Source organism: Moschus berezovskii, chromosome 1 (genome assembly GCF_049115385.1).
Source record: "Moschus berezovskii isolate FMDL1 chromosome 1, NW_MosBer_1.0, whole genome shotgun sequence".
Lineage (NCBI taxonomy): Eukaryota > Metazoa > Chordata > Mammalia > Artiodactyla > Moschidae > Moschus > Moschus berezovskii.
Window position 1 is genome coordinate 141,107,805 of NC_142460.1, and position 26,841 is coordinate 141,134,645.

At 33.9% G+C, this 26,841-nt stretch overlaps 1 protein-coding gene across 7 annotated transcripts in view; it reads right to left on the reverse strand.

The window, feature by feature from the left end:
• Window positions 1–2,917: 2,917 nt before the first annotated feature.
• TSC22D2 (TSC22 domain family member 2) overlaps window positions 2,918–26,841 on the reverse strand; it is a 46,760-nt gene continuing 22,836 nt past the window's right edge. For 2 of the 7 annotated variants that reach the window (XR_008683913.2, XR_016038263.1), the window contains 3 exons: window positions 22,956–23,114; window positions 5,562–5,613; window positions 4,543–4,629 (listed from right to left, as the gene is read on the reverse strand). Coding sequence is in view for 2 of the 7 variants with exons in the window: in XM_055411769.2 (XP_055267744.2) it covers window positions 4,369–4,629; window positions 5,562–5,613 (313 nt within the window). In the remaining 5 variants the exon portion in view is untranslated. Of the gene's footprint in view, window positions 4,630–5,561; window positions 5,614–9,269; window positions 9,349–22,955; window positions 23,115–26,841 lie in introns of those variants that run through there. The other 5 variants (XR_016038266.1, XR_008683911.2, XM_055411769.2 and 2 more) reach the window with 3 other exon arrangements.

Genomic DNA, 26,841 nt, shown 5'->3' on the forward strand with positions numbered 1-26,841 from the left:
GCTTAGGCAGGGGCTTGTAGGGCAGAAAGAAACCCAAACTGAACTGTGTCAAAGAATGAAAGGCTACAGCCTAGCAGAATCCATTCTGATTTGGGTTGTCAAATATCTGCAATGGAGGTAGAACCCATATCATCCTTTCTGGGGAGGAAGAGAGAGCTCTGAGGGACAGACCGTGAATTCATCCTTCTGGGCCACTTTAGTCTCTAGTCACTATAAAAGGGCTAAGTTTGGCTTACCTTTAGGACTGGATTTACACAAAGGCATTAAAAGACAGCCAAGGCTCATCTAGTCCTCCCTACCCTTTACTTAAATTCTTGAAATTCCTTAAACAGGAAACAAAGACTTTGATTTCATAGAGATATATGGAAGCAAAAGTCATTTCTAAGAGTTCTCTGATCTTTCCTTGGAGCAAGAGGCACCTGATGGTGGGAATGGAATGTTTATTATGGAGGCAAAGATGATACAGAAAAGACTCGACCAAATTCCTTCACGAATGTCAGAAGATTGCCTATGTAATTTTGCCTATCCATCATTGCTTTTACGTAATACTATCGTCCTTCCTAAATTATCTGTCAGCTTCTAGTTTTACCCCTCAATGACCTCTTATGTATTGCTTTCCTAATCGATGCCAGACTACCCAGGTGAGTGAGGCAGTCACTGACTGCCTGCCTCCTAGGAAACAACAGTTCTGTAGCTACCCAAGCCTTGCTTATACTCTCCTTTGAGTACTGTTTTATTTGCGTGACCTTCAAGACTCAGGTGTCACCTCTTTGAGGAAATCTTCCCTAACAAAGCCATCCTTGACGGTGCGTAACACATCTATTATTGCCATTGTATCTCCTGGTTTGTCTATATCCTTAATTAAACTCTGAATGTTGAGGGGTGGGCTTTGTTCTTTTCAAAAGATTATTAAAGATAATTGAGTCACATCACAAAGTGCCTGCCACTGAGCTATATCTTCCTTATAAAAAAAGACTTCATCTTAAAAATTTGCTTCCAGAATATCCAGTGATATTTTAATTCTTGTTCTACAAGGAAGAATTTTCATCAACAGCTATTTTGGTTACTATAATCTTAAGTACACTGCACCCCTTTTCCCCTTTCCAATTTTTTTTAAAGGTCCATAAGTGACTAGTGTTTGGAACTTGGAGAAATACCCTCATCTCTGACCCATGACAGAATAATGAGTTTTAATTATCCATCATTGAGGGCTTGATGATAAAGCATTCCTGTCTTTATACTTATTATGCTGAGTTCAGAACACTGGAAATAGAATCGGCAATATCCAGCTATTTTTGGACCAAAAATTATGAGTTAAAATAACCATGTATTTTATATCTCACAACCCCCTTTTTAGGGGGTGGTATAGCAAGCTATAAAATTACATTGTAGCTACCTAATTTTTTTGGGGGGCAATAAAGTTTGTACACATTGTCGTATCAGAAACAAAATGTCCTATGATTTTTCAGTTGGCTAAATAAACAGAAAACTTCTGTGGTACCCTCGCCTATGAGCATTTCACTGAGAAAATTACAGATGGCATTCATACGAAGACTGTGCTCCCAAACTGGCATCTTAGTAAATGAATATTCCAGCTATGTGTAACTGGAGACCCTAAATATCAGAGGTAAAACTGAAATTTAAAGATTCAATCAACTGGACGAATGCTTGATGTTGTTTTAAAATACAGTCTATCTGATGCAGACAAGCATATAGCTTTTTCACCCTAAGTTGTCCCTGACTTTGGAGTAGGGTCTCATGAAAGTAGATATGGATGTACAGGGTTCCTCTCACAGGTCCAAAGGGAAGGCAGGGGAGTTGGGAAGCAAACGACAGGCACTACTATAGTTTTGCATTTTTTGAACATGGCACCATTAGTTATCTTCTCATGTCATTAAATTGAAGAGTTTGTTAATATTTAAGGCTCAGTACATTTTTGCCAACTTACTTTTTAGACATTCACAGGAAGCTTGCCTTTCTACATTAGGTCCTGCTATTTAAAGACAAATAATTTTGTTAAATATTAATTTGTATTTCTTAGATTACTAGAGGTTGAACCCTTAAGAAATTGCCATTTATTTCTTCTGCGAACTATTCATGTATTCTACTGTGATTTTTAAAAAATGTAATAGCAATAATTGCTTTTAATTACCATTTTAAACATATGAATCATTTCCTTTGTGACTATTACTTAGGAATTATAGTGTTTTTCTACTCCCAACACCAAAATTGATATTTTCACAAAAATCCCAACTTTTTCTAATACTAGTTTCTCTCCACCTGTATTAAATATACTGTTCGCACTTCAGGGACATACCCGACGAGCCTTTTGGTAAACATTCCAACACGGAAGTTTCACTTTCGAGCTCATCTGATACAGCTCTACTTAGCAATCTTACTCCATATCTTCGGGTTGCTTCTTCAAGCCAGTTCCTTTAGCTATTTCTATTAACATTAAAATTCTGTTTTTAGTGAATATATCCTGCAGCATAACTAGAATATAAAATAGTTGGAAGTTCCATGTACACTCTGATTTTATGCATTTAGTTTGTGGCTTAAATTTTTATTTTAAATAAAGAACATTTATCTTCTTTAATGCAGAGAGCTAATTATTGATTATCAATAATTCCTGATTAGTTAGTTGGCTATAGATATAGAGCATGTTAATTTCTACAGGCACCTTTCTGAATTCAAGTAAAAGTTTTGGTAGACAAGGATTTCCTACTTAAATGTCATTGACATAATATGAGTATCGAGTACAAATATTGCTCACTGTTCTTGCATTAAGTTATTTTACCTTGAAGATTTAAGAACCATCCTTAAGTCATTAGTAACAGGTTTTCATTGAAGGAATATTTGGAACTGTGAAAATACAAATCTAATCAAATTAAATTTTGAACACATATAGAGCCAAATATTTCAACAAAACTGCAGTTTAATTTCAGAAAATGTGTTAAAATATATATTTATACATCAATTTCTGACATACACTTAATATGTTAGTATACACAAAATGATGCTTTCTCTTGAAACTGTATTTATGAAATGTACATTTTAATTTAAATACTCAGTATACACTGCACTTAATCTGCATGTTGCATTTATTAAATACATTAAAATCTGCAATGTAACAAAACGTTTTCTGCATACGAAATTCAAAACACCATTTTAAATGAACAAAAGATGGCTCACTTCATTTTTATTTTTACAACTAGTGTATAATACACTAGCTCAGCTCCACCACACTACCTGTTCGTTCTTTTTTATTTGACATTGTTCACAGACTAGTACATATTACAATAAGAGTGCTGGATAAAAACATGAGGTACGAAAGTGGTTCAAAGATTATAGGTCATGCAGATCATGCTAGACAGCAAAGAAAATTGTGACCAAGAAAACACTAAATAAAAATACATAAAGAATGTGCATTATAAAAAAAAACAAAAACAAAACTCCATTACACAGCTTTGCTTCTTTGGTTACAAAGTAGGTTGAACAATTTCACAGCTTTTTATTCCCACCCGAAAAAAGTCATACGAAATGTCAAAAAGCAGAGGAATCGTGGCAATTTCTCTATTAGAAAGTAGAAACAAATGAACAAAGTTTTCTTCATCAAAATAGCCCAATTATTTATTATATCACAATAACTGGTGACTACCTGTACAGTTGCACTATGTTCTTCATACTTACACTATACAAAATTTACATTCAAGCTGGGTCTTTACTACTGAAAATAAATACCGAAGGTAAATTGCCATTAGTGTTAGAAATATGCCAGGATTCTTTTGTTCAATTATTGCCTAAACGTTTTATCTATTAAATGCAATCCTGTCTTTCAATTCCTTTACTGATACTTATAATTATTCAAAAAAATTAAAAAAGTTCTGTGACATTGTTCATGTACATTATGAAAATAGCAGCCCTGTAATAAATAAAACACAAATAAATGAAAACTTATGTAGGCAAATGTTACTGATATTGAAAGGAAAGTGGCTCTTTAGATGAACTGTTATTTATAATGTGATAGGAAGGCTCAGGGTAAATCCATGGGTAATAGGAAACATGGGAGAGCCACCAAAGCTCTTAAAAGACCCCACTCGTGCGCACCAGGTAAAATGCAAACTCTGCTCACTTTAATACACCTCATCTATGACTCTCCTTGTGTACTGATGACAGAAACTGGACACCAACAGTGCTGCAGGACATCTCAAAGAGAGGAAAAGCTCTTGTAGAATGATTGTCTAATACTGAAAGGGCCAAACACACAACTGAAGCATGGCTACTTGCTTTCGTATAAAGTGGAAAGAACACCAGTGGCACACAAGGATAGATTGCTTTCAGTTTTTTTCTTAATGAGGCAAGAAAGCTTTATGCTGAGGAGACATTCGGCTGCTGTGGAGGTTGCGTTGGCTGCGGAGGCTGTGCTATCACTGCTTGCTGTTGAGAAGTGCTACCAGGATTGGCCTGTTGGGCTGGGAGTTGGGATAATTGATCATTGTTTGAAAGAGATTTTAACAGTGCATTTTCTCGTTCAAGTAAAGAGTTTCTTTCAACTAATTCTTTTATTTGTTCCTTTAGAACTTCCACTTCTTCTCTTACTGCATACATCAAATGGCTTTTCACCAGATCCTGTGAAAAACAAAATTAGGAATGTCAAAAAGAGGGAAAGGGGAAGGAGTTGCTATCTGGTTCTCCTTATAAACACCAGACGATTGTGTTGTGCCTTATAAACACAGGATGATTTTATGCTAATTTTCCTGCTCTTGCTTTTTATGTTTCTACTGTTTTCCTGATTGACCCTGAGGAAGATGGGGTGGAAAAAATCTAGTTCTCAACTGGGGCAGCAAGTCCTTAATTTTCTTTTCAAAGTCTGGAGTGATTTTTTAAAAAAATACCAGCTCCTTAAATTGTCAATTAATAAAGCTTAGAATTAAAAAAAAGTTTAAAATCATATACTTAGATGTCAGATGAAGAGAACAAAGGAAATTAAACTGATATTAAACTAGTTATAGTAATGCTTTAAGAAATAAAGTGACCTGCAATTTCCAACTTCAAAATCTTAGGATCAAAAAAAAAGCAGACTAATGGCCTTTATTTACAACCTATTTATGGTTTTAATAATTTGAATCAAAATATTAATAATGTTGAGTACAAATCTTTAAGAAAAACTGAAAGTAACAGCAGAAATCAGAACCAGAATCAACAGAAACAAGTCTATTTATTAAAGCTGAGTAACACACACTCTGTCCACTGGACCACCAGAGAAGTCCAGTTTAGAAGTCTAAACTATTCTTGATGCTGAGATATTTAGGGGATCAAATGCATGTTGATTATATATATCCCCCAAAATGGTCCTTATCAATAGCGTAACATGAAATGTACGATTAACTCCAGTGGTATTTCTAGACTAAAAATTCTCAATGTTTTAGCATTTTCAACTAAATCTTATTACTGAAAAATATACTTTGGTCATCTTGGTTTAAAGAAATTAGATACTTGTTTTTTAGGACTGATAAAACCCAAGAATGTATGAAATGAGAAGACTATAAATTTTTACTTACCATTGCTTGTTCTATTTTGTTGTCAATGGCTACACCACCTCCCCCAGAAGCACTGGAAAAAATTAGAATATTTCATTAAATTATTCTAAAAAAATGTAAGCTCCCTTCCAACTCTTAAAGTAAATAAAAACATTTGTGTTTTACTTAAAACCAAAACAGTAATTTAAAATAGACTATTAGTCTATTTTCAGAATTTCATACTCAGAGCTCTCACTTTGAAAATGAGGATCTCAGCAAATAGATGACTTTTAAAAATCCTTTGTAGTTTCAATATTTCCAACTTGCCTATGAAATATATACGCTACTTTAAAAATTAACTCCCAGTTCTATTCAGGAGTTCTCAATTCAGTGACCTTAAGATATATTTCAAATGAGCAGTATCTGCTCCACATCTCTTCATTTACTAACTATATATTCTAATTAACTTTCATGCAAAAATTTCAGTGGTTACTTATTGCAGTAAATTCAGATAATTACTCCTCTTCTATAGATTTTTCTATTTTTAATATCTGGTTTTTATATTTTAAACCTGGCTTGTAAAAGTGATTCAGAGGCCTTTTGGGCAAACAGTACTTGGAGGGTTGGTTAATGAGGAACTCAACTGTCTGGCAGACCCGCCATGCTTTGACTGTAGCTTGCTACCTAGCAAAAATCACCAACTAAGGTATGTGGTTTAGACCAATTTTTCCTAGAGACATTTAGAAATAGTCTAGCTGGTAAGTACATCTCAAGTTCAAGTATCATTTTAGCATTTATATGATAATGACACAGAAGGCTGAATAATTATCCTTTTTGGCAGTTTATATTTTCCTATGTATACAGCCAAGGACCTATATCCTTTTCTTGGTGTTTTTGTAAATTTTAAAGAACAGTTATTAGATTTTCCTTATAAATATAAATCTGATATATTAATCTACTGTATCAATACAGAAAAAGGTCTTTAAATTACTTTTATATAAAATTTTACTACACACTCTTCATTTAGTATTTAGTGATAAATTTAGGTGCTAATATATCTTAAGACTATTTTACTTTAGATGATGGGCCCCTCAGTGTTATATCAGATTGAGGCTCAGAAATATCCTATCTGATGTAGTGGTGCCTTTTATATTGTAATCTAAGTAGATAAGGTTACAATCCTGGTTTTGTTACTCACTACCTACATCAGTAAATCATCTATTTAGCTTCCTCAGGCCTCAATTTCCTCATCTGTAAAATGAAGGGGTTGGTATCTATGCCTCAGTGGCCTTTGAACTTTTTAACCCTCTAAACTCTGAGTCAATGCATGGAAAACACTAAGCTTGTTTATCTGAGCATTAACAATATCAATTACAGCATACTACTTCACTTCCTGCTATTGCTAAGATGAAAAGAAGCTTCTGTATACCTAATAACTGGAAAGGCCATATAGATCATTAATACTTATATATATTAGGCTTTAAATGCTTGTAGAGACTAAGTATGAATTCATGTAACTATAAATTACAGACTATATAAACTTAAGTGTAAAGTTCAGTTCAGACACCATATGGATAAAGTCACCAATACTGGCCATAATTTGGCAAAAAAGATGGTAATAGGCATTTAGATTAGAATTTGCCTGAGAATCCTAGATTATACTTTTTTATTCTTTATCAAGTGATAACTGAAATCATTTCATGACTTAAATACAGTCAATTCTTTTAACATATCAGTTTTAAATAGAATATTGTAAATGCTAACTTATCAGTTTTACATACTAATGAGCAAACAAAACAAAAAATCTAAATAAGTATCAAACTCTTAAAAGATTTCTTCTTCTTTTCTGATAATTAAAAATAAAACCTAGTCAGTTTCCAAACCATTTCCTCAGCTAAGGAACGATAATTAGCATCCTACTCTTTGTTGATAAGATAACCTCCAGTCCTGACTTATATTATCTTCTCATAGTTCCAATTCACCTGGCTTTCTTTTACTTGTTTCTTAAGATGCTCTACTGCCATCTCTTGTGGAATGCCTTCTAGTTTCCTAAGGTGAACCAATGTTCCATCCCTTTTGTGATTTCACTAAAATAATCACAAACTTTTTACAGTGCATAACCATGAAATTCTGGCCCCTCTATATACTCACTGTGAAATCTAGGAAATGTTAACCTTCCTAGATCTCAGCTTTTTTTTTTAAACCTAAAATAAGGATGGTATCTTCAGGATTCTTGCCTGGAAAATCCCAAGGACAGAGGAGCCTGGCGGGCTACTGTCCACAAGGCTGCAGAGTCGGAGGTGACTGTGCAAAGAGCAAGGATTATAAACCCCAATTCACAAAACTCCTGTGAGGATTAAGTGACTTTAAATACTACTACCACTGTTAACTCTATTAGACTGAGCTCTCTGAGTGAGGTTCATTATCATCTTCACCTCTGTGAAGAGAACAGTGCTTGGCACATAGGAGCTTTAAGTGTGTACAGAAAGAGTCAATATGACAACAGTTACTGAATATATTAGAAACAATTACTGGTTCATATTAGGAAGCCATTATATTTTTTTGAGTTTAAATAAATCAGTAGTTCTCCGTGTGGTCCCTGGACTACGAGCATCAGCATAATCTGGGAATTTGTTAGAAATGCAAATATTCGGGTCCACTCAGACCTACTTTTGAGATGGGATTCAAATTTTAATAACTCCTCCAGCTGATATGAAAGAAAGTAAAGTTTGAGAACCACTGCTTTAAAAACCTACTTTAAAAATAAAGATACAAAATGGGCTTCCCAAGTGGCTCAGTGGTAAAGAACCTGCCTGCAATACAGGAGACTTGGGTTCAATCCCCTGGACATGGAAATGGCAACTCACTCCAGTATTCTTGCCTGGGAAATCTTGTGGACAGAAGAGCCTGGTGGCTCAAAAGAATTGGACATAGCGACTGAGCAAGCAAGCACCAATATGGTAGTTTTAAATAAAAACAAATAGGAGGGTATTCTATTTGAAGATCCCAAAACATGGGATCAATGAGGCTAATAAGTTGTTTTCTATTGTGTTCAAAGTCAACATAGTGGTTTGGGGTTTACGCTCTTTTAAAATGAGAATGATTAGCTGCAGCAGAATGAATAATTTTCTTTTATTTGCTTCCTTGACCTAATGTTACAGTATTAGGCCTTGTTTTCTTTCTCATTGCATTCACCACAGTATAACTGGGCGATTAATAACCAGTTTCCAAACTTAAGTTCCTTAAGAGAAGGATTCCTAACACTTTGTAACTATTCTGATAAACTGTACAGTGCTACAAAAGGGGATAATTTTCATAAAGAAACTTTCTGTTTACTATAGGTCATTCTTTTAGAATAAAATCATAAGTGGATTAGCATTTATTAGATGAATAAAAAATTGTGGGTACTGAGGGAATGGACAGAAATATAGAACTGTGAGAAAAAACACAAGAATGACTATTACTTTTTTATATAATGAATGTTCGTTTCTTGGAATTGTGGCTCCCAAAAGAAGCTTGATAATGCTCTAAATTAAGTAAATTACAATGACATTCATAAGAAAAGTAAAACTTAAGTATCAGTGTAGGATGGACTTCCACGCCGTTCATCTTTTAATTTACCCCAAATGGTTCCCCACCACAGTTTTTCTCCCCAGGCCTGCTTACTCATCACATTAGATTACTTGCAACCTCACTGAGAAGACAAGGGGCCAGATAGGAGACTCCGCTCCGTCTTCACAAGTGTCTTACATTTGCATCCTTCTTAATAGGCTAACTCTTTCATCCATGCTCTCAGCTCAGTGACTGCAAATCATCCCGTCTTTCCTCTCTAAAAATTAAAACCAGTGAAGGCAAAGTTAGGCTTAACTTGATCTCATATTTAAGAAAAATTCCTTATGAGAAATCAAAATTTTTCTTTATTAATGTGGAAAGAGACATCATGACTACTGTTTAAGATACAAATAGTGCAAATTTCTTCGCTATTACACTTTGACTACTGTTATCTTTCTTCTCAATAGAAATGCCATTTAAAAAATTAATTATTTTTTGGCCACACTGTTCAGCATGCAGGATCTTAGCTCCCCCACTAGGAACTGAACCCGCGACCCCTGTAGTGGAAGAGCATAGTCTAAACCACTGGACTGACAGGGAAGTCCCACAAATGCTTATTAATAAAGCAAGAAGGTAGAGGAAAGGGATACAAATGACTTGTCACTTCATGGAAGCGAACACACTTTAGTGAGTTCTGATTCCAAGCCTGAGTAATGCTTTCATTTTACAGTTGAGGAAAAGCCTAGTAACTTACTCAGACACAACCCTAGGGACAGGATTAAAATCTAACCTAATTAATGTCAAAACACATGCTTTTCCTATAACGACCTAAAAGAAATACAGAGTTGTGTGCACTGTGAAAAGTGCTTAAACTTAGTTGTGAAACCATAAGCATGGATCCAACTATGTTCATAACATGCCATTTATCATATCTAGCATATTCCTAGAAGAGGTTCAGTTCTGAAAACAAGGTAGGTAGCTTTTAGGAAAAAGCACTTGCTCAGTGATCTTTAGACAACCAGCACAGTTTGATTCTCTACTAAGAACTAAAATGTTCTTTTGTTAGAAAGTTGAAGGTATCCTTCTCCTGGCTTCTAGACCATGAATTATCTTTGTTCTTGAACGTTACATAAAAAGATGATATGATATGTAAAAAAAAAAAAAAAGAAAGTTGAAGGTACCTTGCTGCTGCTGCTAAGTCGCTTCAGTCGTGTCCGACTCTGTGCGACCCCATAGACGGCAGCCCACCAGGCTCCCCCGTCCCTGGGATTCTCCAGGCAAGAACACTGGAGTGGGTTGCCATTTACAGATCCATATGCAGAACATTATTTAAAAAATTACCTTGCTTTACTCAGACCCTCCTAATCTTCTCTGTTGAATCACAATACAATTAAAACGGGAATTCCACAAATCACAAAATAAAATGTCGTGTGGTAAGAACTTATTTGACTGAATTGGCAATCTCATACACTAAGGTTCAAGCACCCTTATCCAAACCAGGTAAAATCAATTCTTTTTAAACTTAAAAGTAGAAGCTATAGTCTTTCTTGGAGGCCAGTCCTCAGGAATCACATACTGTTTCCAATACATCATTTACAATCTTCATCCCCTCGCCCGCCCCCCACAATAAACTCTATATCATTAGTGCCAAAAATGCTTTAATTCTAACCTGGATTACACTTTGCCTCCTCTCAAAGAAATGCGTGTTTTATTTTTAGAAAGCAATTGTTAAGCAGCTGATTGCAAAGAAGAAATCCAATGAATCTACAGCTCACCAAGCTTATCAAGGTTAAAAAAAAAACAACAAAAAATGATCACCCTTTCTGTAAAAGGAATTTTAAAAATATTTACATTTTCTCACAATTAAGAGCAAATAACAATCCTCCTTCCAAAAAAGAGCCTATGTAGATAAAAATTCATATAGATAGTCTCTGGCTAAATGCAAACCTCTGTGGTTAAGAATAAAACTGTTAGACAAAATTAACAGAGAATTAAGCTAAGAACTCAAAATTGTATGTATCCTAATTATTAACTGTAAGTTCTACCAATGTAAAAACAATCTGTTTAATTTCATGGTTTAAAAACATAGACAAAAGGCCCCATGGAGATTTTTATTCTCAGTAAAACAAAACAAGTGATTTCTGTGGACCATAAAAGCTATTATTATGCTAAGCAAGCAGGTAAAATGGCTATTCACAAAACTAAAGTTATCAAGTACTCAATCTTACTGTGAAAATTTTACCAAGGAAATATTAAAAACCCAACTAAATATACAAAGAATGATATTTGTTTTTAGCATCTATAAAAACCTGGCTCACCAGTGCCCTTAGCATATTTTACATTCATCTAATTAATTTCAGGTCAAAATCCTGAAATTTTCTTCCAGAAAAGAATATTTAAAAAGAGGAAAAAAGGATACACACTGTGGATTATACCAACGTCAATTTCTGGACTTCAGGTGTTATAGTCATGCAAAATTTTAACATTGGGGGAAGAACTGGGTGAAGGGGTACATGAGACCTCCCTGCACTTCTTTTATTGGGGGCAAATTATCTATAAGCATTCCAAATAAAAGTTTTAAAGGAGACACAAGTACATGGTAAAGAATAAATTCAGTAAAAGGAAAGTGAAAGTGAAGTCGCTCAGTTGCTCAGTCATGTCCAACTCTTTGCGACACCATGGGCTATAGCCCACCAGGCTCCTCCCATCCATGGGATTCTACAGGCAAAAGTACTGGAATGTGTTGCCATTTCCTTTCCAGGGGATCTTCCCGACCCAGGGATTAAACCCAAGTCTCCTACATTGTAGGCAGATGCTTTACCATCTGAGCCACCAGGGAAGTCAAATAAATTCAGTGAGTACACACAAAAAGGTATACCATCAATATAAAGTCCCTCTCCTACCTCAGATTCCCTTTGTCCAGAGTCAACCACATATCTGTATCAATGACCTTAAAAAAGTCCATTTAGGAAGGAATTCTTTACTGTTTTGGAGTGACAGAGGCCTTTCTAACTGTATGCCTCAAAATATATGAAGTACTTCTATAAATCTGTAAGACAAGAAGCCCCAGCAGAAAAATGGGTAGAATACACATGAACATTCACAAGACATTAAAAAACACCCTATATCTCGTAATAAAAATATAGACTAAAACTATAATATGTGATATTATTTCCCTAAACGCACTGGCAAACATATTAAAATTTAATGCAAAATTAGTGAGGCTGTGGGAAAATGGGCCTTCTCTTACTCTGCTGGTGAAAAATGGTATAATGGTATAATCCTTATAGAGAGCAATTTGGTTACATCTAATAAATTTTGCACGAAGGAAATGGCAACCCACTCCAGTATTCTTGCCTGGAAAATCCCATGGATAGAGAAGCCTGCTAGGCTACAGTCCATGGGGTCGCAAAGAGTCGGACACTACTGAGCGACTTTACTTACTTACACACCCTCACTCTTAAGTCAGCAATACTACAAGTAGCTATTTATCCAACAGATATTTTTACATACACAGGAAAAATGTATTGACAAAACTACTCATTACAATGTTGTTCCTAACAGCAAGGTTTCTGACTAGCAATAGCTGCTGCTGCTAAGTCACTTCAGTCGTGTCCGACTGTGTGTGACCCCATAGACGGAAGCCCACCAGGCTCCCCCGTCCCTGGGATTCTCCAGGCAAGAACACTGGAGTGGGTTGCCATTTCCTTCTCCAATGTGTGAAAGTGAAGTTGCTCATTCGTGTCTGACTCTTAACGACCCCATGGACTGCAGCTTACCAGGCTCCTCCATCCATGGGATTTTCTAGGCAAGAGTACTGGAGTGGCTTGCCATTGCCTTCTCCGGACTAGCAATAGGGAAGGGGTTAAATAAATCATGGTATAGCCATTCATTTAATACTAGCCATTTAGTAAGGGGGAAAAAAAACCCCACAAAGATGCTGTTCTGTGTACTGAGATGGAAACTGTACAATGTGTATATATTACCATTTATGTGAAGAGGGAGATTATGTATTTGCTTGTATATGCAGAGAGACTGGAAACACATACACACAAAGTTATCTGTTTGCAAAGGAAGGCACATGAGGAACAGGGATTGAAGACTACTTTCACACACTTAGAAGAATACTGAAAAACATTTTCCAGAATGAAAATGACTCATAAAGGAGTTATTACAGCGTGAACTTAAGACATGACCAAATGGCAGACAGGAAACAAGAAAGGAAGAAAGGAGGGAAGGGGACCAATAACTCCACTTGCTTTTGGAACTTTTTCTTTCTGAAAGATTAGGTACTATGTTTAACACAGGAAACTATTAATATACATGATACTTGTGATTTGTAAAATTTATTTCCTTGGCTTAGGGTGAATTAAAATCACTTAAAAACATAACTCCCAGTATAGTTATTTCTGTTTAAAGTGATGCTGGTAACTAAATAGTAAAAGTCTCTTGGATAAATAAGATACAACAGGCTACATAAGCTTACACAGTGTTGCATTAAAAAAATGAATTCCAAATAAAGTATTGGTAAGATCTTTTTTACTTTTTTCCAGATTTCTTTACACTTCAAAGTTATGATATTTTGGGGGAATTATTATTTGATAGTAAAATTCTGATATAATTATATACATATTTTTCTAAGGAAACAAAAGATTGAAGATATAAAAATTTAATCAGGAGACTTATATAAAAGGAAAACGGCATAACAATTTTACCATTACAGTCCAAACATTCCAATAAACTAACAAAGTTTAACATTCTATTACTTCAAGTTAAATACTTAAATGTAATAAGAACATGAAAAACCATATCTACATAAGATAAATGAACTTATGCACTAACTGTTATTTCTTATTAGACTAGCATTAGGTAAGGTTTGACACAAAGAAAAAGTTATTTCCTTCCTGAGTCAGACTGAAAAAAGAAAGGGTGTGAGAAAGGGGTAGGAGGAGGGTAGCATTTTCCCCAATGCTGGAGTGCTTACATTTAAAGGAGACTCTCTTGAAAGAGATTTCATTTTACTGTTTACAAAGCAGCAACTGGTAATTTGGTGATAGTGTAATTACAGGGGAGTGAAGAACACATAAGTGAGGTGTTTAAGCCTAAATTAAAAATTTGACACTATAGTCCGGGCTAACTTTACCTCCTGGAGACTGGGAAAACAGTATACGACTGACAATTATCTAGACTGAGATGTACACTGGTATCTGAGAGTAAAAAAAGGAGGAGAGAGATTAGGAAGGTATTTTTCCCAACTCATGTTCAGAATGACTAACAAAAACCTATTAACATAGTTATACTGAAAAATAACATAGTGGATATAGTTCCATATATTCATTTTAGATATTCTAAAGCCATTTCCTTTAGTCTGTTGGGATAGAAGCTGATAGTTAATCAACATCTAAAAATATCAGAATTTGGTGATTAAAGTACCATATGCTGCTGCTGCTAAGTCGCTTCAGTCGTGTCCGATCTGTGACCCCATAGACGGCAGCCCACCAGGCTCCCCTGTCCCTGGAATTCTCCAGGCAAGAACACTGGAGTGGGTTGCCATTTCCTTATAGGTTAACCTAATAAAAGTTCTATGGTTTCTGATACTGATTTTAAGACCTACCTTTCCTACAAAATACAAAACTTCAGTAGAAAAGAAAAATTCAATAAAAATTCTTAATATGAATGAAGACATTACGAACACATAAAAGCTCAAATTTTTCCAGCTGTGTTAGGAAAAGGATAAAGATTAAGAAAAAAACTTTCAGGGAAAGGACTACATTTAATAGTCATTTTGTAGTGAAGATCAATTCTCCTTTAAATGGTTAACAATATGGCACTCCTTCCCTTTGACTATGAGGAAATAATAACACTGTCACCAACTAAGGACATTTTCATGGTGTAAGTATATGAAAATGAACAAAACTGGAGAAAAACATAATAAAAAACAATGTCAAGGGCAATAAAAACAAAAATGTAAAGCTCTTAAGATTTGCATTTCATTTCAGAGGCCAAGAAGCACTGAATAAATTTTTACCTAGCAGTGGGCTTATTATAAAAACAACCTTTTTATGTAGCTAAATTCATCTATAATTTTTAAAGTAACTTCGAATTCTTTAGCAATCACATACAAATGGGCCAAAGTGTGTGTGGTGGGAAAAGTGGGGGAAGAATCAGGAACTTGCTTACTATATGTAGCTCTAATGCTAACCTTTACATTATCCCACCTCACCTACGCCCAACTCCAAATGCCTGCAACTTTTGAACTGAAAAGCCTAAACTCCTTAAGATGCTCCATGGTTTACTTTTATTCTCTTTGTTGATACTGCTTCTCACTCTCTAAATACTCTACCATTCTTTTAGAGCTTTCAGCTCAAATATTTTCTCTTCTGGAAAGCCTTCTGTAACTCTTCCAGAAGTAATATAGTAAGTCATGCTTCACACTACACTTGCAGCACTCAGCATATAGGGTGTGTTCTAACAGTTTCATCAATCTCCTACCACACAAAAGCGCTAACAATCTACCATGAGGCTGGCAGACATTTAATAAACAATGCTATAGAACTTAAGACTCAAAAACTGTATACTTGGAATTTCAGTCCTGAATACATTACCTGTTATGCTCACTCTGGGGCCTTTTTCCCCTTAAAGTTGTAACACAAAGTAGCTGTATTGGATCACCTCCAAATCATTTCCTACACTTAACAGCAAAACTGACTTTTTCCAACATTCCTTGGTATTTAATAAACTTGGGTAACTCTACTATTTTAACCAAACACAAAACAAATAATTGAGGAAACATTCCTTACTCTCATTTCTCATTTTCAATTTGAAACTAAACTTGCTATATGTTCCTGCTAATATTAACGAAATAATCCATATACCTACGTAATTTAAATACTTTGGTGGTAACAGGTCATAAATCCTGAACAAACTTCTGCCTCTTATTTCCTAATAGCCAAATCTCACTAACATTTACCTTTCTAGATGACACTTTGGTAAAAAAACAAAATAAATATTTAATCTGTCTCCTCTGCATAGACAATACTCAACAAATACTGGGTGAAAGAACATGAAGTTAGGCTGTTCATCACAGAGAAGACCACTAGATGTGGAATTAGCAAATAACACATTGCAACTTAGCCTCACCTCAGGTTTACTATGTCCAGAGGCAAGTTACTCTTATTGGGCTTTTTTCTTTCATCATTTAACTTTAGAGATTTATGAAACACCCTAACTACTTCAATGTGGTGGTGTGTGTGTTTGGATGGGGAGGGGAAGGGAGGGAAGGGAAGAGAGGTGCAGATTCAGTGAAAAGAAAGGATAGTAACATTCAGGACAAGTCTTAAAAAAGTTACCCAAGCAAGTAAAAGAGTAAAGGGAATAGCTGGACACTGCAAAATGTTCAGTCACAGGGATTAAGCATGGGAAAATGAAAGTTTTATAACTCAAGCACAGAGAATCTTTGAGAAATCAGAGGGATGATAAAAATAAGAGTCACCTATAACATAGAAAACACCAAGAATGACTGCAGTTTTTAGTATGGAGCAACTCAGGAGTGGGGAGATGGTTAATGTGTTATAAGAAAGATTGTTAAGATTTTTTGAGGGGTGGGGAGTGAGTGGCAAAGAAACTTGTAGATAGAAATGAGACATTTTAAGCTACATTTGGGACTGCTGAATCTGGGATATAGATCACGGTGCAGAAACAAAGGTTGAGAAATAAGGTTACTAGAAATAGGTATGTAGAACTCTATAGAGTAATCTCTGACAAGGAGTTTAGATTTGAGAGTTGTCAGAATGTGGTAGGTAGCTCAAACTGTGAGAGATGAGCCTAAAGAGTGAAGACAAACAGGGCCAGGACACTGGAGAAGACCAGCAGGTAAAAAGTTACATAAGAAGGGCTGGGAAGAAACTACCCTTTCTTGAGAAAGCTAATTATTTCTTTCACTGAATAGCCTCATAATTGTCTCTTCTTTCTCAAGCATTCCACATATTAATTTTTTAAACTAAGCAGCTATTCTTGAACAAATCCTCTCAATCCCATTTCCGCAATAAGGCCTAACCAAATGAGACAAAATGAGACTATCCCCTTGAATATCAAATGCCAAATACCAGTGAAGAGATCATAATTTTTGCTTGTCTTACAGCTAATCTCTTCATTTATGCCTGCAGAGATGTTATTTAAAAAGGCTTTTATAGAAAAAGCGTAATTCTATGGACAATATATTTGACAAAGTAAAACTGTTATCAGGTTAACCATTAGGGTTATCTGACTAAAACTCAGCTTTTGTTCCCAGGTTAATAATTAACCTTTCTTTACCATATTATATCCCTTCCTAATCTGTCCCCAAAGTCCAAGAATAGTAATAAATAAGAATGGAGGTTATCAAGGAACTGTTTCAAAATAGGGATAAACCCAGAAGAACAAAAGTAAAAGTATCATGAGGTTTTTAAAGAGATAGTTGCTTCATTATGAATTAGACTAAAGGGACAGCACCAAGCATGGTCATTACCCTTCAATAAAATGAAGAGAATACTGTATCAGGTAAAAAAAATCTGGTCTATTTCACTTTTAATAAATCAATTAATGTTTTACATTTGGGATGTTTTAAAAATATAGGTTGGCCTGGGTTTGAGCAAAGAATTAAGTTGCTCATCTTCAACAAATCTAAGAAGAGTACTGTGAAGGCATGCCCTGAAGATTTAAAACCGTCTAAGTTATCACTTCACTACCATTTGGCTTAGTTGTCTTTTGTTCTCTGCTTCACTCTGGGGGTAAGACAGCTGACTTCTTAGCAGCTGCCTAAGCAAAAGGTTGAATTCTCCAAGAGTAACAAAGGGGTTTAAGAACATAGGCTTTAGAATTAGACAAGCTCATTTTAAAATCCCAACTCCACTAGTTACAAATGAGGTGCTCTTACCAAGTTAACATATTGAAACCAGTTTCCCCATCTGTAAAATGGGTCATGGTTTGTACCTACCATAAAGGATTGCTGTAAGGATTATATGAGACTTTTTACAATAGTAGTACTTAAAATTTTTTTGTTCCTTCTATTGTTTGGACCAATTTGGATTTTGACAGTGTTTAAGGTTTACTATCGCAGTGTATCTTGGATTAAAAATGAAGCAGTAAGGTATAAACAAAAATTATGATTAGTATTAAGAAACAGCCTTTATGTTCCTTCCCAAAGAAAGAAAGAATGCTAGTTATGCTTTAAATCTACTTGATTTCTTTGTACTTCTTTGATTACTTTGTACTCTGTTAAAGATTCAATGCAGTCAGAAAATATATGCTAATAAAAACTGTTTGACTTGAGATTTAAACTTACATCAATGTTTATGAAGCACAGCATTCCTGTGAATTGAACATTAGTAAAATTCTCTGATCTTTGATATGATCTTAAAGTTTCATTGTTTAGATATAAATAATCTTAACTTACTGTAGAAAACTTTTTCAAAGGCCACTGAGATACAACTTAATCAGTTTAATCCAACATAAAAATTTCCAAAAACCAGTTTAACCAAGAATATTTAATGCCCTTCTTTAGTGTTACATGACATTTCAACAGTAAATATTACTAAAAACTCAAAGGAGTGGGATAAAGTGTTGTTTTGCTTCTAAACTACATTTCCCTTAGTTGAGAATCACTGCTTTAGAATTACTTAACTCAAAAAGGGATTCTGGGACAATAAAGAAAAGTATAAAGTAGCAGTATTACAAAATTTAAACGGTTACAAGGTTTTCTCACTCATGGATAAAGGTGCTAAAAAATGCACATCTTCAGCGGCAAAAAGTTTTAACAGCTAATTACTTTTTCTCGTTTCTTCTTTTTAACCTGGGCCTTGGCAGTGAAAGTGCCATGTCCTAACCACTGGACCAACCAGGGACTCTCTGCTTTTTCTCATTTCAACCTAGATCCATATTCTGAATTATTACAGGCAATAACAATTCTATAAAATAGACATGACTAATGACAGAACTTTACAATAGTTTGTACACATCAATTTATGTAAAATTTTTATGATCGTTTCTAGACTTACATCATGACCTGAAATTTGTTAAATCAACTTAAATTCTAGAGATAATAAAATGAAATGGAATGCTTTACCAACATAATCTTTGCCCTCCTTTCTTGCCAATAGGCCCGCCCTATCCCTCTGACTCTTCCATAAATAATTGTTTTTGTTGTCTTCACTGAATGTTCTTCCTTGAATTAAACCTTAAAAGGTAGGAACTGTGTCCATCTCAAGGGTATACTTATTACAACACTCTGAATATAATTGATATTGAATATTTAACTGAATAAAGGATAGAATAAAACATATAGTATTTAATATACTATCTAATTATATTTTGTAAGTTCAACATGAACTTATGGCAAGTTGAGCTTACTGTGCTGGGAAAAAGAGTTAAGAAATCAACCAGATACTTAAACTGTTAGAGACTAAAGATATCACAGGAACATAATAAAAAAGAGAAGAAATAAAAAACCAATAAACTTTTTTCTGATATTCCTTTCATCTGGTTGTTATTCACTGAAAAGGAAGAAAGTATAACAGTTTCTATATAATATAGGCAACCGAAGTAGAGAAACTCTAAGTATGAGGAAAAGAAAAATCGGAGCGCTATGGATTTTTAGGCTACTTCTGACAAAATTATGCCAGTGAAACAGCAGTTCTATGGGGATGACAAAGTCATAGTAGACTTTGTGGAAAATAAAGCTGGACTTTAAAATTCAGTCATAGGGAAGAAGAAAATGAAACCAAAAGCTATCCTCAAAGTGGAAAGAGGAGTTCAAAGGCTTGCTGTTTGGTCAGGTCAGAGAAAGCTGACAACTCAAACTGTTGTGTCTTTAAGTGTGTATCATGAACAAGTAAAAGTTCTAAGTGAAGTAGATCCAGGATTCTCAAGAAATTCAGATATACTTCACTCTTTTTATACTGGGGATCAATGCACATATAAAGGAGTCCCATGAAACCCTTGTATCACCTCTAGAATCAACAATTAGGAAGACAGGAAACATCTTGCGATCTCTAGATGTTAAGCAATGTCTCCTTATCCACTGAAAAAGAGCTTCAGAACTAAAAACCATGACTTGTGGCCATGAACTGGAACCCATATTCTTGATTACAGCTTCTATGAAAACTAATACAACTAACTACAGAATATTCTAAGTTCAACGTTTCCATAGAATTTGTAGTACAGCTTACATTTTTACATGAACCTCTCTACTAAATCTTTAAATGATGGCAAGGTATTTTTCTGCTTCACATTTTAGAGTCTCTGCTATACAAGAAGGGTTTATAAAAGGTTTAAACATGAAATGGAAAAAGAAAGAAGACCAGGAAGCTAAGATAAACATCACTGGAGGTGTTCAAAGGCTAGATGACAACTTGGAAGGTATGTGGTAGACATAACTCAAGTATAAGACAAGTGGTTTGATTAAATGACCACTACATTCCCTTCTAACTCAGATTTACAATTCTAGACTTAGAAGTGGTACCAAATAAAAGGTTTTTGCTCTGAAGTCATACCCAGGTTTGAAACCCCATTTGATTTCTTTTATGATATGACTTCACACCAATTACTTAGCCTCTCCAAAGGATAATAAACAGGACCAGATGCTAGGATTCAGTGAGATAATGCATTTGTGTCTGGCACATGGTAAATACTTAACATGTTAACTACACAATTTGTATTAGTAAGGTACAGTTTCATTTGTTTTTGCTTTAAGCAGTAATATTATCGTAGATTTACTAAGCCATATTTAGACACAGGAACTCTGTTACAAACACTTAAAAACAGGCTAAAGGTTATAAGGTTTGGAGTTCATCTGAAGATAAAATTAAACCAATAAAAAGGACTTGCACCAAGTAGTTGCATTAAATCTAAATGGAGGTTACTTTACAATGCAATAAACAATTTTAGATAGTAAGCAACCTATCAAATTTATTTTTTGGCAAGTGCTTTAAAAGATGGTTTTATAATGAGGATGACCCCCTGATACTAAAATTCAAAGGAAATCAAAATTATATATTCATATCTTCATACAATATGAAATTCTCCTTATCTTATCCTTCAAGTTTTCCAGGGTTACTCTCTAGACCTGGATAAAACTGAGAGCCCACTTAGAAAGCTAGATCTGAACCCTAGTTTCACCACTTAATGGCTACGTGACCTGAGAAAGTTCCTTAATCTAAGCTTTCACTTTCCTTGTCTATAAACTGAGGCTATTGATAGTATCTATACATCTGCTGTGAAAATTAAATGAAATAACAGGTCAAAAATACTTGGCATGTTATCATGTTGCGTATTTTTACTTAGTAGTCCCTGACATATAGTAACCCTTAAGTAGTAAAAGAACAACTATTCTGTGGAGAAATCCAATCAGCACTTGATCACAGAGACTGAAAGGATTTATTCTAAACTAAAAGCAATTAGGCTCTGATTTGTTCCATCAGTCTAATGATCACTCATAATAAACTAGCCTTGGATAAATATCAGTAAGAGTTACAGATTAGTGTACTCATTAAAAATTTCTTTCATAAGTCACATATTTGGGTGTCTAACAAGGTCTGTTCCTTAGACACAAATATTCACTAGCAATGTTACCCAACTGTTTTTGAGAACCTGGCAAACGTTCTGAACCTTTCACTGAAAACATACATAATGTTCTATCCAAAATTCCACAGGCTTCATGACCCTCTGAAGCCTACCCATTGACTACTAAATATACATATCTTACTAAAGAAATTAGAACTTATTAAAAAATAAAAATGAAAACCATATAGAATAAGGGACAACTGCTATTAGTTTTTTGTATTTCCTTCCAGACTACCACTGATTGCTATTACTGGTTTAAGAAACTTTTAAGTTTATATACAAAATATGATCAAAATGAAGTCATGGAACACTATTATCCGAAGCAATTTAGAATATAATTAAAAAGAATTAGTATGAATGTGTACAAAAGAATAACATACTTCTGATTAAGATTAAGGTTAGAAATAGATACCATAGTCTACATGATGCTTTTTCAAATATCTCTGTCGGACTTGCAGAATGTGTGTACCATATTTTAGTGAAAAATTTAATTCTAATATTTTCTGTATAACCTTGGAAATATATCTTAACATAGATTCTTTTTCTTCATATGCAAAATATGATGATCAGATTGAGGATTAAGACATCATAAATCTAAACTGTATTATCCTAATTTAAACTATATTAAGAGTTCTCCTACAAAATACAGCTGTGTAAAACAAAGCAAAATTAGAAGACATAACACAAGTTTACAAAATTCTGCTTTCTAAGCAGAACACAATTCTGAAAGGAAATGTTTTTTCAGGGTATACAAATAATGTATGACTTCTGATACATTATTTTCATTCGATATTATCATCTTAGGTATTCTCAATTAAGAACTGAGAGTTTCTTCAGCTTTTATTTTTAGAGACAGCATGAAAAACGCCTTTTTCTATGAAAAATAAAATCCTATAATTAATTTAAATTATATTTTATGAAAAAAATGGATGTAAAACTTCTATAAAAGATTAGTATTTCTCAAAATATTTCTTGGGATATTAACTAGAAGGTATATGGGGTCCCTAATTATATTGTAAGCATCTACAGCAGATGCGATAGCAATATTTAAATAATCATACTATGATATAGGATGTCACTTTATTTTTTAAACTGTTTGTTAAACACCACTGTAAAGATACAGCCTGAAAGGATTATATACTCCAAGTATTAAAAATTCCAAGTTTTAACGTATATATTTAATATTATACTTTTACGTTATACAATGTGCTCAGTTTGTTCATAAATATTCATCTCAATACAATAACATCAGGTATAATACATAAAATCTAATCCATTAAGTCTTACCAATTTATGACCTGATGAGACACTCTTGTGGACAACATTCAGTCCTTAGAAGCTAGAATAACCCTTCAACCATGTGAGGGCATCACAACTTTTAAACTTTCGGCTTTCGATCATTATTATGTCACATTCCTCCTCCGATGCTGAATTCTAAAAAAAATTCTAGCAAAGAGTTTAAGTAAATAAGTGTTTTAATCAAATAGCTTTAAAAATCTTTTATAGCAAAGGTTTATGTTCTACCATGATTACACAACTGATATTTTGTACTTAACTTTTTTTTTAATGTAAAATAATTTCATATTTGATCTGGATACTTCAAGCTTTAAATAACATGGACTTTCAGGCCATCAGGAATACTTGTCAGAAAAGAGTCAAGTAGAAATGGAACCCATCAAAGGTTTAAGATCATGATCCAGAAATTATGATTTAACACCATAACCTGATATAGATAGCTTTGTAGTCCTGCAGAATGGCACTTGAGTTATATTGTTTGGTCCACAACCATACCAGTTTCTAGACTTACATAGCACAGGTGGCTGGATCAGTAATAATCTATATCAATCATTAAATGCTCAAGACAGCATTCAACTTAATACCTAAATCCAAGTCTATCTTTATCATCCCCAGTTTTAAAATTAGATAACAGGATGGAAAGAATAAAATTTTAGTATGTGTTTTATGTAACATATATAACAATGTATCCTACTCAAAAGTAATCCTACTGCTCATCTGTGTATGCTGCTGCTAAGTCGCTATGGGCATGGAAGAAAATATGGGGACAGGAAGATTAAATAATTGTAAAAATTACTTCATTGAGAATATAATCTTAAATTTATTAAATTTTTATAAAAAAGCTTTCAATTGGGCACCTGTTTTAATCATTGGAAGATAATATTATCATTTTCTGCTTGAATTTTCTGTTTAATAAGAATGCTGATTTATATTTTTAGTCAGCAGTAATCCATAGAAAAGCATCCCACACATTTATGGGCACATTTCTGCCTACATTAAACCCCTAAATAAAATGGCATAATGGGGTAAAGGGGAGGGGGAAAGAGGAAAGCCCTTATTGAGGAAGATTAGATGTGCAAAGTTATAAAAAACTCAAAGACAGCATCATAAAGGAAACTCTGTAGCCATCTCCAGAGATATCGGACCAAAATATAGGGGGCTGAAGTTACGTTGTTATAGTTTTTAACTTTTAATGTTAATTTTATATTAAATACACACGGTCATTTAAAAGTCTTCTATGTAATCTGAAGGCCTACTTGAATTTTTTCAATTTACTATAATCTTTCCAAATGTAACCTGACAACACGTTTGACTTCAACAAAATCAAAGGTTTTATTTTCAAAGGACAGTCTTACAATGTAATCACCTGGTGAAGGCAAAAATCCATATTTATTAGGATAAACAGTTGAAGGTTGTGGTCATTTCATCAACATTACTATCAAAATGCTTTTAGAATGTTTTTACGCAACTCTCATCTCCTATCAACCAAAATACTACCATAATTTAAGAATACAAAAGAAGTTACTTTAATGATTTACTCTTTTGAGGGACAAGTCCCACGAGAAGATATAATGCACAGCCATATTTAGCAAAGTAAATGCTTCCTGAACTATATAATCAGTAATGCTGGTAAGTTGCTTGTCTGTAAGACTTTGATGAACTGGTCATTTAAATGGCAGACTACTCTGTCTTTTAGTAAAAGACCTACCAACAAAAAGCACTGTTATGATAAATACCTGGAAAAAAATCTCTGAAAGATAGAATTAAACCAGCCATATAAAGCAGATTTAATTATTTGTACTGTGACACTTAAATGAAGTGCTTGTAGATGAAAAGAGTTAAGATTAATTAGATATCCATTAAATTTAACTTAGAATTCTCCTAAAAATGAATATTTATTTAGAATTTATTCATAATCTTGAATCTCTGGCAAGATTGTTATCAAAAACAAAATCTTGAGTATTTCCTATAGTTGTTTCATTCTTTAATTTTTGAGGAAAAAATTTCTACTGAACTGAGAATGAGCTATCAAATGTTCTTTTAGCCCAGCAAGAACCAGGCTAAAATTTACCATCATTTAGGTAATTTTATGGCAAACTTATATTAACAGAATAAAAGAGTGAGCATAGGGGAAAAGAGGTAGACCATTTGCAATTTCCAAGTCGTTATTTGAAAACTTGTAAGTGAAATCAGACAAACTTATATATGAGTTCCTAAAAGAACTTGCTATTTGAATGCATGTGCTTAGCTTCTTTTGGTAAAAAATTTCACTTTTAAACAATTTCACTTTTACAACAATTGTTGTAAACAATTCTTTAAAAAGTTCACTACACTGTTCTGACATTTCCTACACATTATAAAAATCAATGCTTGTTTCTCTATAAAAGGTCAGAAATGCTTATTTTTTAATGGAGAAAGGGGGGATATGGAGCAACCTCTCATGCCCCGATAATTACATACGGACTTTCTGTATGTATAAGAGAAATCAGGCTAGAAATATCAAAGATAAACTTATGGAAAAAAAATCAGTCCAAATGTACCTAATAGAATAAGAATACTGGAAAGACAGTGTTTCAAGAAATTAACACATAAAAATAATATAGCTTTGGAAAAAGAGCTTTAACAAGATAGTTATAGATAGTTCGATCATGTTTACAAACAATGATTTATACTTCTCTTTCTAAAAAAAGTTTATACAGGATACCAAAAAAACCCCAAAAATTGAAATTGGGGGTGGGAGAAGATAAAAATGGAAAAAGAAAGTGGAAGACAGCAATATATTACTCAGATACACGCAGTAACATTCTGCAGGCTTTGTTAACAGAAAGCTGCATATTTGACTTTGAGCTTTGTTAAGAACAGTTAACATAAAGCAAATAGAACTGTTCTTAAAATTTAAAATATCTTCATGTTATGGTTAAGAGTTAACATCTAATTTTGTGAAACAAACTATGTTATGACTATTCCAGACATGTTTAGCAGAATTTTCTGGACTAAGTTAGTAATATCTAAGAAACAGCTGCTGTAAATACAGAAATTTTCTGAAGATTAATGGTTAATAGACACTGTGAACAGGAGTGGGATTAGTCAGACACAACAACTCTTTTTCCCTTCTTGTTCTCCTTCTAATAGTGCAAAGGGCTGGGAGAATACTTCTTTACCATGATATTACCACCAAGTAGACATGTAGAAAGATGTTTTTGGCTTCCAGGATATAGGTTACACCAACACTATTTCCATGCCAAATATCATAATTAAATTAAAAACTGAAAAAAATACCATGCGCACCCTCCAAATCTTTTCCTATTTATAACAAAAATCTTTACACTTTGATAATAACCAGGAAACAAAACAGCATAAAAATGCTATTTAAGGGTATTTATCAATGAATATATATTCTAAATTATTACCATCTATCTAAATTTACTTGTCAAATGTGGAAAATATTTTAGAAGTCATCACGTGAAGCTAATTTCTGGTTAGCAAATGCATATAAATGATCTATGGCAATCACAAAAATCTAACACATTTCCTGATTTGCATGATTTAGAATATTAGTACAAGTACATGCACACACACAAAGAATATCAGCTGGAATGGAATCAGTCATTTCTCTTGTCTAATTACCTACCAACCCAAGTCTTGCTGAAAACAAAAATATTAAAGTAATTCCACTTAATATTTCTTTCAATAGGTTGCCAAAACTATCTGCAGGTTTCAGTACATAGAATAGGTATGAATTCATATTTTTAAACTGTTAGGAACTAGAATGGAAAAAAAACCTCCAAACAGATGTTGCATGTTTGATCTGGTTCAACAATTTCAGGCTATATTTGAGTTTCCTTGTCATCTAAACAAATTCAGAAAGAGTCTTTTC